Source organism: Colobus angolensis, unplaced genomic scaffold, assembly GCF_000951035.1.
Source record: "Colobus angolensis palliatus isolate OR3802 unplaced genomic scaffold, Cang.pa_1.0 Scaffold270, whole genome shotgun sequence".
Lineage (NCBI taxonomy): Eukaryota > Metazoa > Chordata > Mammalia > Primates > Cercopithecidae > Colobus > Colobus angolensis.
Window position 1 is genome coordinate 802,615 of NW_012115933.1, and position 14,634 is coordinate 817,248.

General features: G+C 36.0%; 1 protein-coding gene across 1 annotated transcript in view; it reads right to left on the bottom strand.

Moving 5' to 3' along the window:
- BTAF1 (BTAF1 RNA polymerase II, B-TFIID transcription factor-associated, 170kDa) overlaps positions 1-14,634 on the bottom strand; it is a 105,649-nt gene that overhangs the window by 39,102 nt on the left and 51,913 nt on the right. The window contains exons 15-20 of the mRNA XM_011947844.1: positions 9,759-9,863; positions 8,528-8,677; positions 8,093-8,235; positions 7,556-7,730; positions 5,892-6,095; positions 741-1,167 (exon numbers count right to left, since the gene is read on the bottom strand). Coding sequence (XP_011803234.1) covers positions 741-1,167; positions 5,892-6,095; positions 7,556-7,730; positions 8,093-8,235; positions 8,528-8,677; positions 9,759-9,863 — 1,204 coding nt within the window. The remainder of the gene's footprint in view (positions 1-740; positions 1,168-5,891; positions 6,096-7,555; positions 7,731-8,092; positions 8,236-8,527; positions 8,678-9,758; positions 9,864-14,634) is intronic.

Below are 14,634 nucleotides of genomic sequence, written 5' to 3' on the forward strand. Positions count from 1 at the left end.
AAGATGTCAATATTCAAAATGTCCATCTTCTTCTTCTAGTTCATTCACATATTTTTCAAGATCTATGCTGCACCAAAGCTGTAAGTCTATTACATTTCAAATAATTTGTTCTCCCAATATCTTGTTAACAATCACACATACAAAAATCATACAGGACTGAGTCGTATGAAGGAAACATTGGTCTTTAAGACCCGCCTGCAGAGGGCAGTTCTCATTTTCCATATAAATTCTCCAAGTGAAAACAAAAAAGTTGGTGAAGTATTATTTACCAAAAGTACTAAAAGTTCACTAATCTCATAAAACATGCACTAAATTAGGGAAACCAAAGATTTTATAATAACTTTTTCAGTCAATAGGGTTGCTCCTTTGATTAAGCAAAAAAAAAAAAAATTCATTAAATAACATTTGATACAATCAACTTTTCTAGTTTGAGACAGTAAACCACATAATGATGGTTTTGAAGGCAAAGTTAAGGGTGAACACCCGTCTTACAGATTTCAGTCATCTTATTATCAGCTATCAGATCTATGAATGGCTTATTTGAACTTAAAGGGTTGTGACTGATAAGCAGTATGTGCAAATTCATGTAACAAAGAGTTTTGTTACAATCAAGTCTCTTCTCTCAGAATGGGAAAAAGCATTAACATGAACTGGCTTTGTGCTTAAATTATACCCGTAAGTTAACAAAAACAAATTTAAAAGGTTATTTCTCTACCCCAAATAAAAGTTTAGGTATATACCTTTAGAATTTTCCTGGCCACTTTGTGTTGGTACTGGACACGTGACACAAGGAGTTAGATATGGGTCCACACAAAGTGAGCTACAGAGGTTTTTAATAATTTTTGAATTGGGACAGGGCGTCCTTGTTGTGCACTGCTGAAGGAGTTTAGCTATGCACTGAGCTGCATAGTTTTGCACTAGTGTATTCTCTTCTTTTTTAATTGTCTCCATTAATGGTTTTATGATAGGATTTAATTTCTCCGGAAGCTGCTGCAAGCTCACAACTGCACAGGCAGCAAAAGTATGCACTCTCAACTGCAACACTTGCCACTCCTGGTTGGTCTCTGTAACTGTCATTTGGACCTGCTGTCGTTTACTATCTAACTGTTGTAACACTTGAGGATTTAAATCGAAAGATGATGTGGCTTCATTAAAAACAGTAGTGACCTATTAAAAAAAAAAAAGAAATTAAAAATCATTAATCATATCAACCCCAAACAGAATGTAAGCTCCTAAAGGGTAGACAGCAAGCTTTCTGTTTCAATTTTGGTTTCCACAATATGTAATATTGTTTTAGTACTCAGCAAACTATGTCTAAAACTTCCCAACTAAACTTTATTTTAATCTGACTGAAATTTAACATTAGCATTATATTCTTTAAGAAAGACATTCTCTTGAGAAGAATAAAATTACCTAACCTTTAAATATGTCTAATGGCTTTGAGGAAAATCACATTTAACACCCACAGATAACTCTGGTGAAACAAGAAAGCTATAGGCAAATATAAACTAACTGTTCATTAAGGAATTCCAAAACCCACAAACTTCTTTTTGGGAAAAATATTCTTTTCAACTCTAAAACTCACAAAAACTTAAGAGTGGCTGTTTACTAAGTGGCTAAGTGTTGCTAACTGAATCATTCTCATTCTTTCTTTAACCTCCCTCCTGGTGGAGATGCCCAGGCAATGGAAGAAAAAGAAACAAAACAAAACAGAACAAAATGGTGCAGTTATCATTCACTTAATTACCAAGAGTTGTCTAAGACTACAGGACTGTTGTACCAGACTACTTTACAAGCCCCATTAAAAGACTGTTCAGCCCATCTTTTTTTAACAACTTTATTCAGATATAATTTGTATTCCACAAAAATTACCCATTTGAAATGTACAATGTGTAAGATTTATATGAAATAGGGTTACAATGCTAAAAGTTTCAAAACACTGTCCTAAATCCACTATGCTCATGTCACTTTTCAATGACTGTAGACAACTGAGGAAAAGCCTCACAGTTACCCCCAAATTAATTCAATCATTCAACCAATATTTATTCAAAGATAAATAAGACATAATGTCTTAATATGCTCAAAAAATGCAGAGACTAATGTGGGAGAGATATAAATAAAGAATTAAGAAAATGTAACATATAACTGCAGTAAGTGCAAGTTGCTGTGGGAATACAGAGCATTGCTTAATCCTTCTTAGAAGAAGAGATTAGCGGGAGACTTGCCAGAAGAGGGTAACACTTATGCTTTGTTTTTAAAGAACAGGCCAATCAGGGACTATAGGGACATCTTGGCAAACAAAGTGAGGTAGGAAGTGTAAAACAGGACATTGTCCATGGAATTCAAAAGTTTATCATGGCTTGAGCACAACATGCAGAAAAAGAGATGAACTCTGGATGAGCACAGAGGGTTAGGGGTGGGGAATTCCTGGCAAAGGAAATAGAAGCTCAGGCCCAGAAGTGAGAATGAGCAGAAGTGAATGAGTATAGCGTACTTCTGCAAGAAGAAAGCTAACTGGGCACGAGTAGAGAAAGTCCAAGAAATAATGAGGAGATAAGAGATGGAGAATTTAGAAGAAGGTGATGAAAAGAAGAAAGATAAAAATGAAAAAGCAAGGAAAAGGAAAATAATGTTTTTAAGCAGGAGAGGGATGTTCAGGGTGGCACAAAAAGAGCATTGGTAGTCTAGCACAGCATGCAGGATGAAATGGACCAGAGGCTGCCTGGAGCCCTAGAGATGAATCTGGACCTAGATATAAAGTACTAAGATCTGACTGGGCTCTGATAATGGAAATAGAGAAGAGATTAAACATGAGACTTTATTTATTTTTTTTTGAGACAGAGTCTCGCTCTGTGGCCCAGGCTGGAGTGCAGTGGCATGATCTCGGCTCACTCCAAGTTCTGCCTCCTGGGTTCACTCCATTCTCCTAGCTGGGACTACAGGTGCCCGCCACCATGCCCGGCTAATTTTTTATATTTTTAGTAGAGATGGGGTTTGTGTTAGCCAGGATGGTCTCGATCTCCTGACCTCATGATCCGCCCGCCTTGGCCTCCCAAAGTGCTGGAGTTACAGGTGTGAGCCACTGCGCCCGGCCTTTGCTGCAGTCTCCGTCCTTCCCTCTGGTCTTAAACCTGGCCTCACTTACATTATTTCTTTGGCTTCTTTCAAAAAAAAAAAAAAAAAAATCCAGTTTTTGATGTGTTCAGTGTGAAGTGATAGTGAGATATTTAAGTAAAAATGCCTAAAAGAGAATGTAAGAAAGATTGACAGTAGATACCACACAGTACATGGGTAGGAACTAAATCATGAGAATGGTGAAAGAGACAAAGATAGACAGCAGGGAAATGTCTATATTTGGCAGGTAACAGGAAAATAGGGATTCAATGAAAGACACAAAAAGTGGCTCCTTTGAAAACTGCCCTTCCCTCAAAAGTCTCTTCGAGAAAAAAGAAAAAAGAAAAAAGAAAAAAAAGTCTCTCCCAGAGATTCTGATATCTATGCTTGTCTTCTAGCCCAAGTCAAAACAAATGAAGAGTAAAAGATCTGAATAAGCAAATCTTAAAGGGGCCATTTGATGAGCTTAAAAAATAAAGTTCCCAGAAATAGTAGGCAGGGAACCCAGACTCAAGAAGATTTGAGATTTAATTCCAGACAGGCAAAAAAGTAGGGAGAGGAGGCAAAAAGGAAAACTTACAGAATAACAACAATCAGAAAAATAACTTTATAAAAGAAGAGAACCCGGGGGGAAAAAACAGCAATTTTAGCTTTCTCTCACAGGTGAGAACAAAAAAACTCAACTATATTATTCAACTGGAAATGGGGATAAGAAATGAAGATTACTATTTTCATGGGGACCAACACAAATGAAGTGGCTCAACTTCTGATCCTATAACTAAAAAAGGAAGAACTCATATATACCACACCTAAACTCATGCACTTACTAAGCACAAAGCTGCTGTAATGAAGCATGGATGCTGGCATAAGGAAAGACAAATAGACTGAACAAATGGAGCCCAGATACACAGCCATACTTTATAACTTCAGTTGGTTTTTGACAAAGGTGCCAAAACAATCCAATAGTGAAAGGAAAGTATTTTCAATAAATAATGTTGGAAAAATTAGATATCTATAAGAAAAACAAACCTCAACCTCTATTCCATACTATACACAAACATTAATTCCAAATGAATGAAAAATCATAAAAACTAAATGACAAAACTTTAAAAGAAAACATATCTGAATACCTTTGCCACTTGGAGAGTCAAAAAAAAAAAAGATTACTTAAGTCACAGAACATAATGGCCATGAAAGAAAACAACTGATAGAATTCACCAAAATTTAAAATATCTGGTCACCCAAAGACAGCACTGAGAATCAAAAGGCAAGCCACTCACTGCCAGAAAAATATTCAGAAAGCATCTATTTGACAAAAGATTGGAATCCAGGATACATAAAGAACTCCCACAACTCAATAACAAACAAAGAACCTAATTCAAAGTAGACAAGATTTTGAAAAGATATTTCAGAAAGAAAAAATATACAAATGACCAATAAAAAATTAAAAAGTATTCAACATATTAGTCATCAAAGAAATGGAAATTAAAACCACAATAACACTATCACACAATCACTAAAAGTGAAAGGACTGACCACATCAAATACTGATGATGTGGAGTAACCAGAACTCTCACATATTGATGGTCAGAGGGTAAAATGATACAATCTCTTTGGGGAAAAGTCTGTAGTTTTTTCTAAAACTAAACCTACAACTACCTTATGATTTAGCAATTCCACTCCTATATATTTACCCAAGAAAAATGAAAGTGAATGTCCACAAAGACTTGTAGAAGAATGTTTATAGCGACTTTGTTCACAACAGACAAAAAGTGGTAACAGCCCAAGTGTCCATAAACAGGAGAATGGCTCAAACTAGTTGTGGTATAATAATACAATGAATAAAACTCAAGCAATAAAAAAAGAATAAGTTATTGATATATATATAACACAGATTAGTTTCAAAAACACCATTCTAAGAAAAACCCTTACACCAAAGAGCACAGTGTATGATTCAATTTACATGAAATTCTAGAACAGGCAAAAGTAATGTATCTTTGTGGGGGGAATGAAAATAATGGTTACTTGGTGGCAGGGCGAGGCAGAGATTACTGGGAAGTGGTGATGGTAATAATGTTCTGTATCTTGACAGGGGTTCAGGTTTCATAGGTATATGCATCTGTCAAAATTCATCAAATGGTCCACCTAAGATTTGTGTGCTTTAGCACATAAATTCTGCCTCAAAATAGCAAAAAATCATAAACAAATACTGAGTTTTACTTAATTATATAAAATGCTGAAGTATAATGATATCTGAAACTTACTTAGAAATGCATTAAAAAAAAACTCCCCTGGATGGATTCATGGTTGGATAGAGGGGTAGGTAGGTGAATACATGTGATAAAGTAAATTTGGTAAAATGTTAACTACAAAATCTAGCTGTTAAGTATGAGTGTTATGTAATTTCATCACTTTTTCTATATGTTTGAATATTTTCATTATAGGCTGAGAGCAGGAAGAAGTACTCAGGAAGTTGTAGAAGCAGTTTTTTCTATACTCTGCAGTGATAAGCAAAACTGAAATGACAAAACATAACAGCTTTTTCTAATAAAGGTGCATTGATTTATCAGAATTTTAGTTTTAAAAAAAAATCCTTCATTATTCTCTTATCTCGCCTATACAATGAAATACCTTTCCTAAAGGGTAGAGATGACAGGCTATCAAGCCACATATAAACTCAACAAATAAATGTGTTTTTGTGATAAACATATCATGACAAATTTCTAACCTATATTTCATGTTCTATCTATAATTAAGAAAGTTATTTTTTTACTCACCAAGTCACTAGCTTGATCTATTGTTAAAACATTGTTGTGTACTCTGTTACCAACTTCAATATGTACATCAGCTAATGATGATATAAGTTGTTTACATTCATTCTGCATTCGCGTGAATGGAACAGCAATTTCGTCATAATATAAATGTTCTGAAAGGATATCAAGTAAACGTGGCTGCACAGCTAAGGTAACAGCTTTACACTCCTAAAATACAACAGACAACAAATAGAGCAACTATATGAACATTAACTTTACAGATACAGAAATCATCATTTGCAGACTACCAAGTTCTAAATTCTTACTTATATTGAATCTATATTCTGTTACTTCTCCAAACAACAGTTAGTTGCACAGAAAAAAGGATATTACACCCAAATTATTATAAAATGTTAACATGACTACAGAACATGCATATGGAACTATTACAATTTCATTCTCTATCTATCCAAAGTTTACGTGTATATATATCACAGATTTTAAAGTATATTACTGTAAAAAAAAAAATCAGTCAGAAAAGAACATCTATCATGCACTAATTTAAAATGTTATTTAAAAACTCATTATGAGATAACAGTTGAACCCTAAGCTTCACATGCCATACTGTAAAAGTGGATACAAAATTTAAAAGCTACTTACCTGCCCCCAAATTTAACCAACCCTTCCCACTCTCTCTGGTTGTTTTCTGCCCCAAACCGAGAGGAAATGGCCTCAGTGGTGAGCCATGAGGGGTTCTGTGGGATCTGGGTGATCAGCCTGGGCGATCAGCCTGGGCTTCACAGAGTAAGTCCATGAAGCTCTGTGGGTGTCCAGAAACCGAACTGTCAACACTTGCTGCTGAGTCTGAGAGGCACAAAAACATAGCATCACTGCCTCTCCAGCACACCAACTCCTGCCTAAACACAGATGAGCTTTGCTTCTTTCCAGAGGCCAAGCAGGGGTGTCAGTTGCAATGGAGCATGGCTCAATTACTTTTAGATATAGCTTTGACAAACTGCTAAGAGGCAGTAACAAGTAACTCTCACAGCAAGTGCAGACAGTTAAATTTCCAGAATTCCAGTCAATGGAATAAACAAAGCCAGTAGAAAGTTTCTTTGATTTACAGAAGTATGTCTTATACAAAATCACACATCTCCCTACAAGTTAAAGGCTAAAGAGGCTGGAAGGGAATGGTTTATTTGGAAACATGAAGATTTTGGTTTAAATACAGAGATGTTATTCTTCCTGTGACCAAAAATTCTGCCTTTGCTACTACCCACACAAACAGATCTCTAATACCCAAAGCCTCATCCTTTGTAGTTTTCAGTGATACCTGAGAGATATACAGAGGAATGGATGACCAATAGTTTCTGGACTACTTTCACATATACACAGTTTTTAATAGGGACATTTCTTAACAGACTGTTCAGTCAAGAGCAAATATTAAGCATGAGCATAACTAGTAGTTGGAGGTATGAGTAGGGGTTCTAAGACAGAAGTCCAGAGTTAAAAGTAAATGGGAGAGAAATAATGTTCAATATAATTTGGACACTTTTCTATAACTCTTGGATTTTGATACATCGAAAATTTTCACTTTTCTGTTGTAAATTATAATGTAAATAATCCTAACAGCTCATGGAAATTGCTTTACTTAATTTGTGTTTCTTACTTTTGGGGCAAAATCTTACCTTTTGTAAAGCAGCCCATTCACAGATTACCAAAGCTACACTAATCCTTTGTAAAGCAGACTTGGAGTTCAAATGGAAGAGTAGTAACTGGCCCAGGGATTCAGCAGGTTTAATTTCTTGAGTTACCACATTTACACCTGGATCACAAATACAGCAACAAAGTGCTCCTAACAACCTAAGAGGGAGAAAAAGGAAGTTACTATAAGAAATTACTTGAAGTAAAGTTTCCCCATACGTTGGGAAATTACTTCAATTTCCTATAATTACTTGAAGTAAAATTTGGCTTTTTGAAGCCATAACTTTTCCCACAGAAGATATAATGACTATCTTGTCTTCATAAGAAGATAAAAATCCTATTTTTAAAGCTTCAAAATAATTAGAAGTATTTACTTACTCTAATTTTTCCTTAGGCTATAATTAGTGTGATGAAGGAAGGAAGGATTGATGGAGACAGCAGAAGAATCTTTTGTTGGTTAAATAACCTCTGAAGGACAGACTTGTAAATGTATGACTACCTGGCACTTAATGTACACTCACTTAGCTGCCATCATTCTGGCCCGCATAACCACAAAATCCCTGGTGGCCGGGTCTTCCATGATGGTTTCGGCACCTGCAATATACTCCTGAAGTACTTCTTTACTCTGGCTTTGGCCTTGGCGCACCTTACCACCTGTTTTTTCCTACAGAAGGAGGGGAAAAAAGAAAAACAATAAAGATTAATCATTGAAACTAAACAGGCAACAACAAAAATATGATCTTTTTAAAATAATCCCAGTAAAAGTTCTTTTCACAAAGTTTTAATGGATAAACATTACTATTCATTTTGTCAGGGTCCTAATAAAATAATGGTTTCTCCTTACTTATGTTAATTAAATCACACTTACAACAAGGCAATACAGATTTTTTAATACAGTTACTGTATTAATAATTAGATGATGAACACACAAATACATTATGTGCTTCTACACTTACCTTGGCTCTAGCTTTTACTTCTAGCAACATATTTAAATCGATAGGTAAATGAGAAGGCTGCATCATCAAGCAAAGCCAAGCACCCATCCATGGGCAAGCAGCTGCTACCACATACTGAACTGAAGCCTTACTCAACAGTTCCATCCAAACCTGCAGGGTAAAAGGGGGACATGAAAGTGAATTTTTTCTAATAAAAATAATAAACTCTAACACTTATCTTTAGGAATACTGAAGTTTTTTTAAGTAGGAAATAGCACAGAGATTGATTTAGAAATTCAATATAGAGGCTTATTTTTGAAATATAGTACTGTTTTCTAATAGGTTTGTATACTAAAAAAAAAAAAGTAATACAAAGGAAAGTTTTTTTAAAAAAGAACATAATTCTCTTTTTTAAAAAAAATGCCCATAAAAGTACTATAGAATTGTCAAAATCTCAGTAAGTCACTGAAATAAATCCTTTGCATATATCATAGGACTCAATATTAATGCAGTCCTATATCCAACACACACTTAAAAATAGCTCCTAATATTCTTTGCTCAGAGGTGGTAATAACCTAGTATAAATTTAAAACAGTATAAGTCTTGATTCATGATCTTACTTAATAAGGATAAGGTACCTTTCCTGATGCCTAACATTTAATGGGCTAGGACTAGCCTATGGAAAGATCACCACTGTTAATCCAAGGTTGTTAACAATGAGTCACTTTAGAGGCCTACAAGTCAAGAGTAATTTAACAGATTATAAAGGTACAAAAGTACCATTTCCCCCCATAAATGCTATTAAATATATCAAATGGCTCCTCCTCTAACGATTCTAACACATATGTTCACTCTTTCTAAGTAGGGAAAAAAGTACAAGTTTCAACAATAATTAGACTCATATTACCAATAGATCCCAAAAGGTACTTTGCAGAATCTATAAGCATGCTGATAAACAACAAGATGAGGGCCAGAAAAAAGCAATCTTTTCCTCACTTCATTTTCTGTATTGAGGTTATCAGAAAGTGCTTAAAACACGCAAGTAAGTCACATGATAAGAGAAAGAAGCATGGCCAATTAAAACGATTACATGCTACATGTAAGAAGCCTAGTTCTCTGTCTCATCTTGCAGATCTCTAGACTTTTCAAATCTCCAAGAGATATGAATGACCAACAGAACAGCGATTATGAAAAATTTTAAAAACCTACAAAAGTTACTAGGAAAAGGAATACAAATACATTTGCTGTGTACCTTGTGAATAAGGTCCAGAATTTCCTGACTGCTTTCCAAAACACAGAACTGAAAAATGTGTCGGAGCATATCAGGCAGTATAGGTATAAGCCAAGATGAAGAGTTCTGAAAACAAAAACAGAATTAAAAGCTGTAGCACATAATTCTTGGATGTTAGCTTACCTGAAGAAATGTATGTCAAATAACAGAAGTACTACCATGAAAAGATTGCATGGTTTCATTAAAAAGGCTAAACAAGTGATAAACTTTGACAAGATTTTGAGGCAACAAACACCTTATTTACTATACCAATGGTCTGAAGAAATAACAGCATATAATCACTGAGAAGCTGGAAAAAGTCTGATTATCATTAATAACAATTTGCCTCAAAGTTGAAATCATCCTCCGTATGGAACCATCCTCTAACCAGCAACATCTCTCTGGTTATATCATACATCACTGCTTTGTCAAGAAAATCTGTAAAATACTCAGGTTACTGCTCTTGTGCCAGATGATCAGAGTTTAAGTTCTATGTGCTCACCAATAATCCAAGTAATGAATTATACTATAATATCCACCCCAGAAACTTCTATTTGGAGTTCACTACAAAATTAAGGTAAAGGTCTTCATCTATTTTGGGTCAGGGACCCTTTAAAACTCTGATGAAAACTATGTACACTGTGTTATCAGAAAAACATATAATTACAAACAATATTTTCCTTCCAAGGTTCAGGGATCTCCTAAAGCCTGGGTTAAGAACCTCGATTTAAGGAATTTCCTAACAATTCAAAGGCCCACCTAAATCAAGCAACCAAATAGTGCTTAACTAAGTATCTAATGTGTGTCTAGAATTCCCAGAATAAGGAATTCCAAACTGTCTATTGCTATTCAAACAATTATAAGCTCACTGGATAAAAATGTCCATCAGAGAAATTCTACTAACTAGCTCAAAGTACCTATCAGTATCCTGCCCTCCACATGACTTTTTTAAAGCACTAAATACAGTGTCTCTATGAGAAATTTGGAAATTTTAACTGAAATTGCAGAAATCTACAAGTTCTAGGGATAATAAATGCTTTTTAACTTAGAAAGCTACCTATAATTTGTAGCCAATGGAAAACTAATGACAAAGGTAGGATCAGGGTTTTATGTTCTCAACATGGTCTGAAACAAGTTTTAAAAAGGCCACGACTCCTCAAAGAGGTAAAAACAGAACTGCCATTTGACCTAGCAATCTCTTTACTGGGTGTATATCCAAAGGAATATAAATCATTGTATCATAAAGACACATGCATGAATATGTTCATTGGAACACTATTCACAAGAGCAAAGATATGCAATCAACCTAAATGTCCATCAATAGTAGTCTGGATAAAGAAAATGTGGTACACATACACCATAGAATACTATGCAGCCTTAAAAAAGAACAAGATCATGTTCTTTGCAGGAACATGGATGGAGCAGGAGGCCATTATCCTTAGCAAACTAACACAAGAACAGAGAAGTACATATTCTCACTTTAAGTGTGAGCTAGCTGACGAGAACACATGGACACAAAGAGAGGAACAAAAGACACTGGGGTCTACTTGAGGGTGGGAACGAGGAAAGGATCAGAAAAAATAACCATTGGTTATTAAGCTTAGTACCTAGGTGGCAAAATAATCTTACAACAAACGCCCATGACATAAGTTTACCTATATAACAAACCCATACATGTACCCATGAACCTAAAATGAAAGTTAAAAAAAAAAAAAAGCCATAAGTCATCGACTGGAGGAGCATTCTCACTACTTCACTATGTCTTAACTCTACTTTTCATTGAAAGGGAAGCTGGAAAGAAAAAAGTTCTTTTCTCATTGGAGAGAATTAGGGACAATCTTAACAGAATTAGGAAAGCTATAATAGCAATAAGCAAATAATTTGGTGTTACTCTTCCATAATGTCTCTTAATTTCTCATTTTCCCCCCAACATATTTACCAACTCTCTTCCCTGACCCTCAACCCCAACAATGGCAATCCAAGCAGTTGCCTGTAGGTCCCCAAAAGTCACATCTATACAGGAAGATTTTCCCCCTATATTTATGACCAATACATGTGATATAAACTGTAGTTGTCTTCTCAGGCTACAAACATCGTTACTCTACTAAATTTTACTTTATAATTATTAAAAACAACCAGAGAAGGAAAGGATACAAGGGTAGAACACAGGATTTTTAGGGCAGTTAAACTATTCTGTGTGATACTGTAATTGTGGATATATGACATCATGTTTGTCAAGCCAATAGAATGTATACTACTGAGAGTGAACCCTAATGTAAATTATGGACTTTGGTTGATAATAATGTGTCAATGCAGGTTCACTGATTGTAACACATTAGTATTAGTCTAGTATGGGATACTGATTGTGGCGGAGGCAGTGTTGAGGACGAGGGATGGGATATATGGAAACTGTACTGTTCTCTTCAATTTTGCTCTGAAACTAAACTGCTCTGAAAAATAAAGTCTAGGCAAATAAGTATACTCAAAGATGGCCCACATCATATGTTGCCAGGAACATACAAATTAAAACAATGATGAGACACCACTTTATACCTGTTAGCATGCCCAAAATCCAGAACACTGACAACAACAAATGCTGGCCAGGATATGAATCAACAGGAACTCTCACTCATCGCTGGTAGGAATTGCAAAATGGGGCAGCTATTTTGGAAGGTTCTCACAAAAATTAAAAATACTCTTAACATCCAGCAACTGTGCTTCCTGATAGTACCCAAAGGAGGCAAAAAAGTCCACACAAAAACCTGCACAAGATGTTTATAGCAGCTTTATTCACAACTGCCAAAACTTGGAAGCAAGCAAGATGTCTTCAGTAGGTCAATGGATAAACAAACTGGTACAACCAGACAACGGAGTATTATTCACTAAAAAGAAAAGGAACAATCAAGTCATGAAAAGACACAGAGAAATCTTAAATGCATATTACTAAGTGAAAGAAGTCAATCTGAAAAGGCTCCATACTGTATGATTTCAACTACATGACATTCTGGAAAAGGCAAAACTATGGAAATGGTATTTCTTCCTCTGATGTGCCTTCCTGAGACTCGGAATAAGGAGAGTTGACGACAAACAGAAATAGGACTAATGGACGTTTCACTGTACCTGAAAATGAAGGTAAAACTTCTAACCATCTATACCCCCCTTCCATTTTGCCCTCCACCAAACCAACTTCCTGTCACTTACTAATTTAGTGCCATCCTGCTGTCTTCTGCCTCCAGAGTTATACATACTATTCCTTCCTCTGACTCTTACCCTTATTTTCCCCTAAATTCCACTTACCCTTCGGGTTTCAGCTTAAACTTCACTTCTAACATGATGCCTTCCCTGTCCATCACCCATCTCACTTAGGATCCAATAGTGTCTTCTACCTCCCATATCAGATAGTTACCTCATTAAGTTATTCTTGTTTAGTTATCTGTCTTCTCCTGTCTGTCTAGTTTCCTATTTTAAGCACTACAGGAGAGCAAAGGCCTTGCCTCTTACCACTATCTAGAAAATTGTTCAAGCACATAGCAGGCACTTAAATAGTTGTTGAAATCCATCCTGGCCACTGGAAATGATCCAAAGTCGTATAATATAAGAAATGTTTTCTCAGCATTTTGTACAGGGTCTTAAAAACAAACACGTATTTGATCTTCATCCCCAGCTCCTGGCACAGAGCTCCTAAAACCCAAAGAACTTCCTGAGTGATAGGGATTATTCATAATAACCATAGTTTAGTTTGTGCTAATGAAATGACTCTTGGTAGGCCCCAAGATAGCTTCAGAAAGGGGGCTGGTTGCCAGAGGAACTAACTATGTGATTAGAGGGCTAGAACTTTCAGCCTGCCTTCTGCTCCCCACCTCCAGAGCTGGAGGGGTTGGAGATTAAGTTAATCACCTCACTAATGGTTAATAATTCAATCAATCAGGACTATATAATAGAATCTCCATAAAACCCCTAAATGTATGGGTTTATGGGTTGGTGAGTGCACAGAGGTGCTGAGGGTGGCGTGCCTAAAGAAGGCATGGAAGCTCCAAGCACCTCATCCCCATACCTTGCCTTGTGCATCTCCTTCCATCTGGCTGTTCCTAAGTTGTGTCCTTTATAGTAAACTGGCAATTGTAATTACCAGTTTAACAGCCTTTCTGAGTTCTGTGAAGCATTCTAACAAGTTATCAAACCTAAGGACAGGGTCAGGGGAATCCAGTTTACAGATAGTAGGTAAGAAGTATGGAAGGCCCAATACTTGCAACTGGTATCTGTTGTGTGACTGAGCCCTCTAACTTGTGGGAGCTGACACTAATTCCAGGTAGACTGTCAGAACTGAACTGAATTGTATGATACCCAGCTGGCGTCCAGGGAGTTGGATAATTGGTTGGTGTAAGGAAGAAAACCCGCAGATTTGGTGTTAGGAATGTTGTATTGTAAAAATGGCTCAGCAACAGATCCCTAACTGGCAGATTTGGCATGTCAGGTGGGACAAGATCTTGTCTGTACCCTTTTGTTACGTCCCTCTTTTATCTTCCCACAAAATGGGTACACTCAGGAAAAAAGGAGCAATCTGAGCATTACCACAAACACCTGATTCTTGCCTGCAGGCCAATTCATCATGTCTACCAGCATATCAAATGTTCTCAGACTGCAGGGAAGACAATCAGGATGAATATAACTTGGTGATGAATCACACTGAGTTCTTTCACTAATTTTACTAATTTGCTCTGAAACCCTATTTTGATCCACAAAGGAAAATTTCCATATTTAGACAGTTTATAACGCCTTGTTCTATTCATTTCTCCAACCAACATTTATTGAAGATCAGCTAAATATTTCAACTTTGCTCTCTCCTTTTCATATTTTT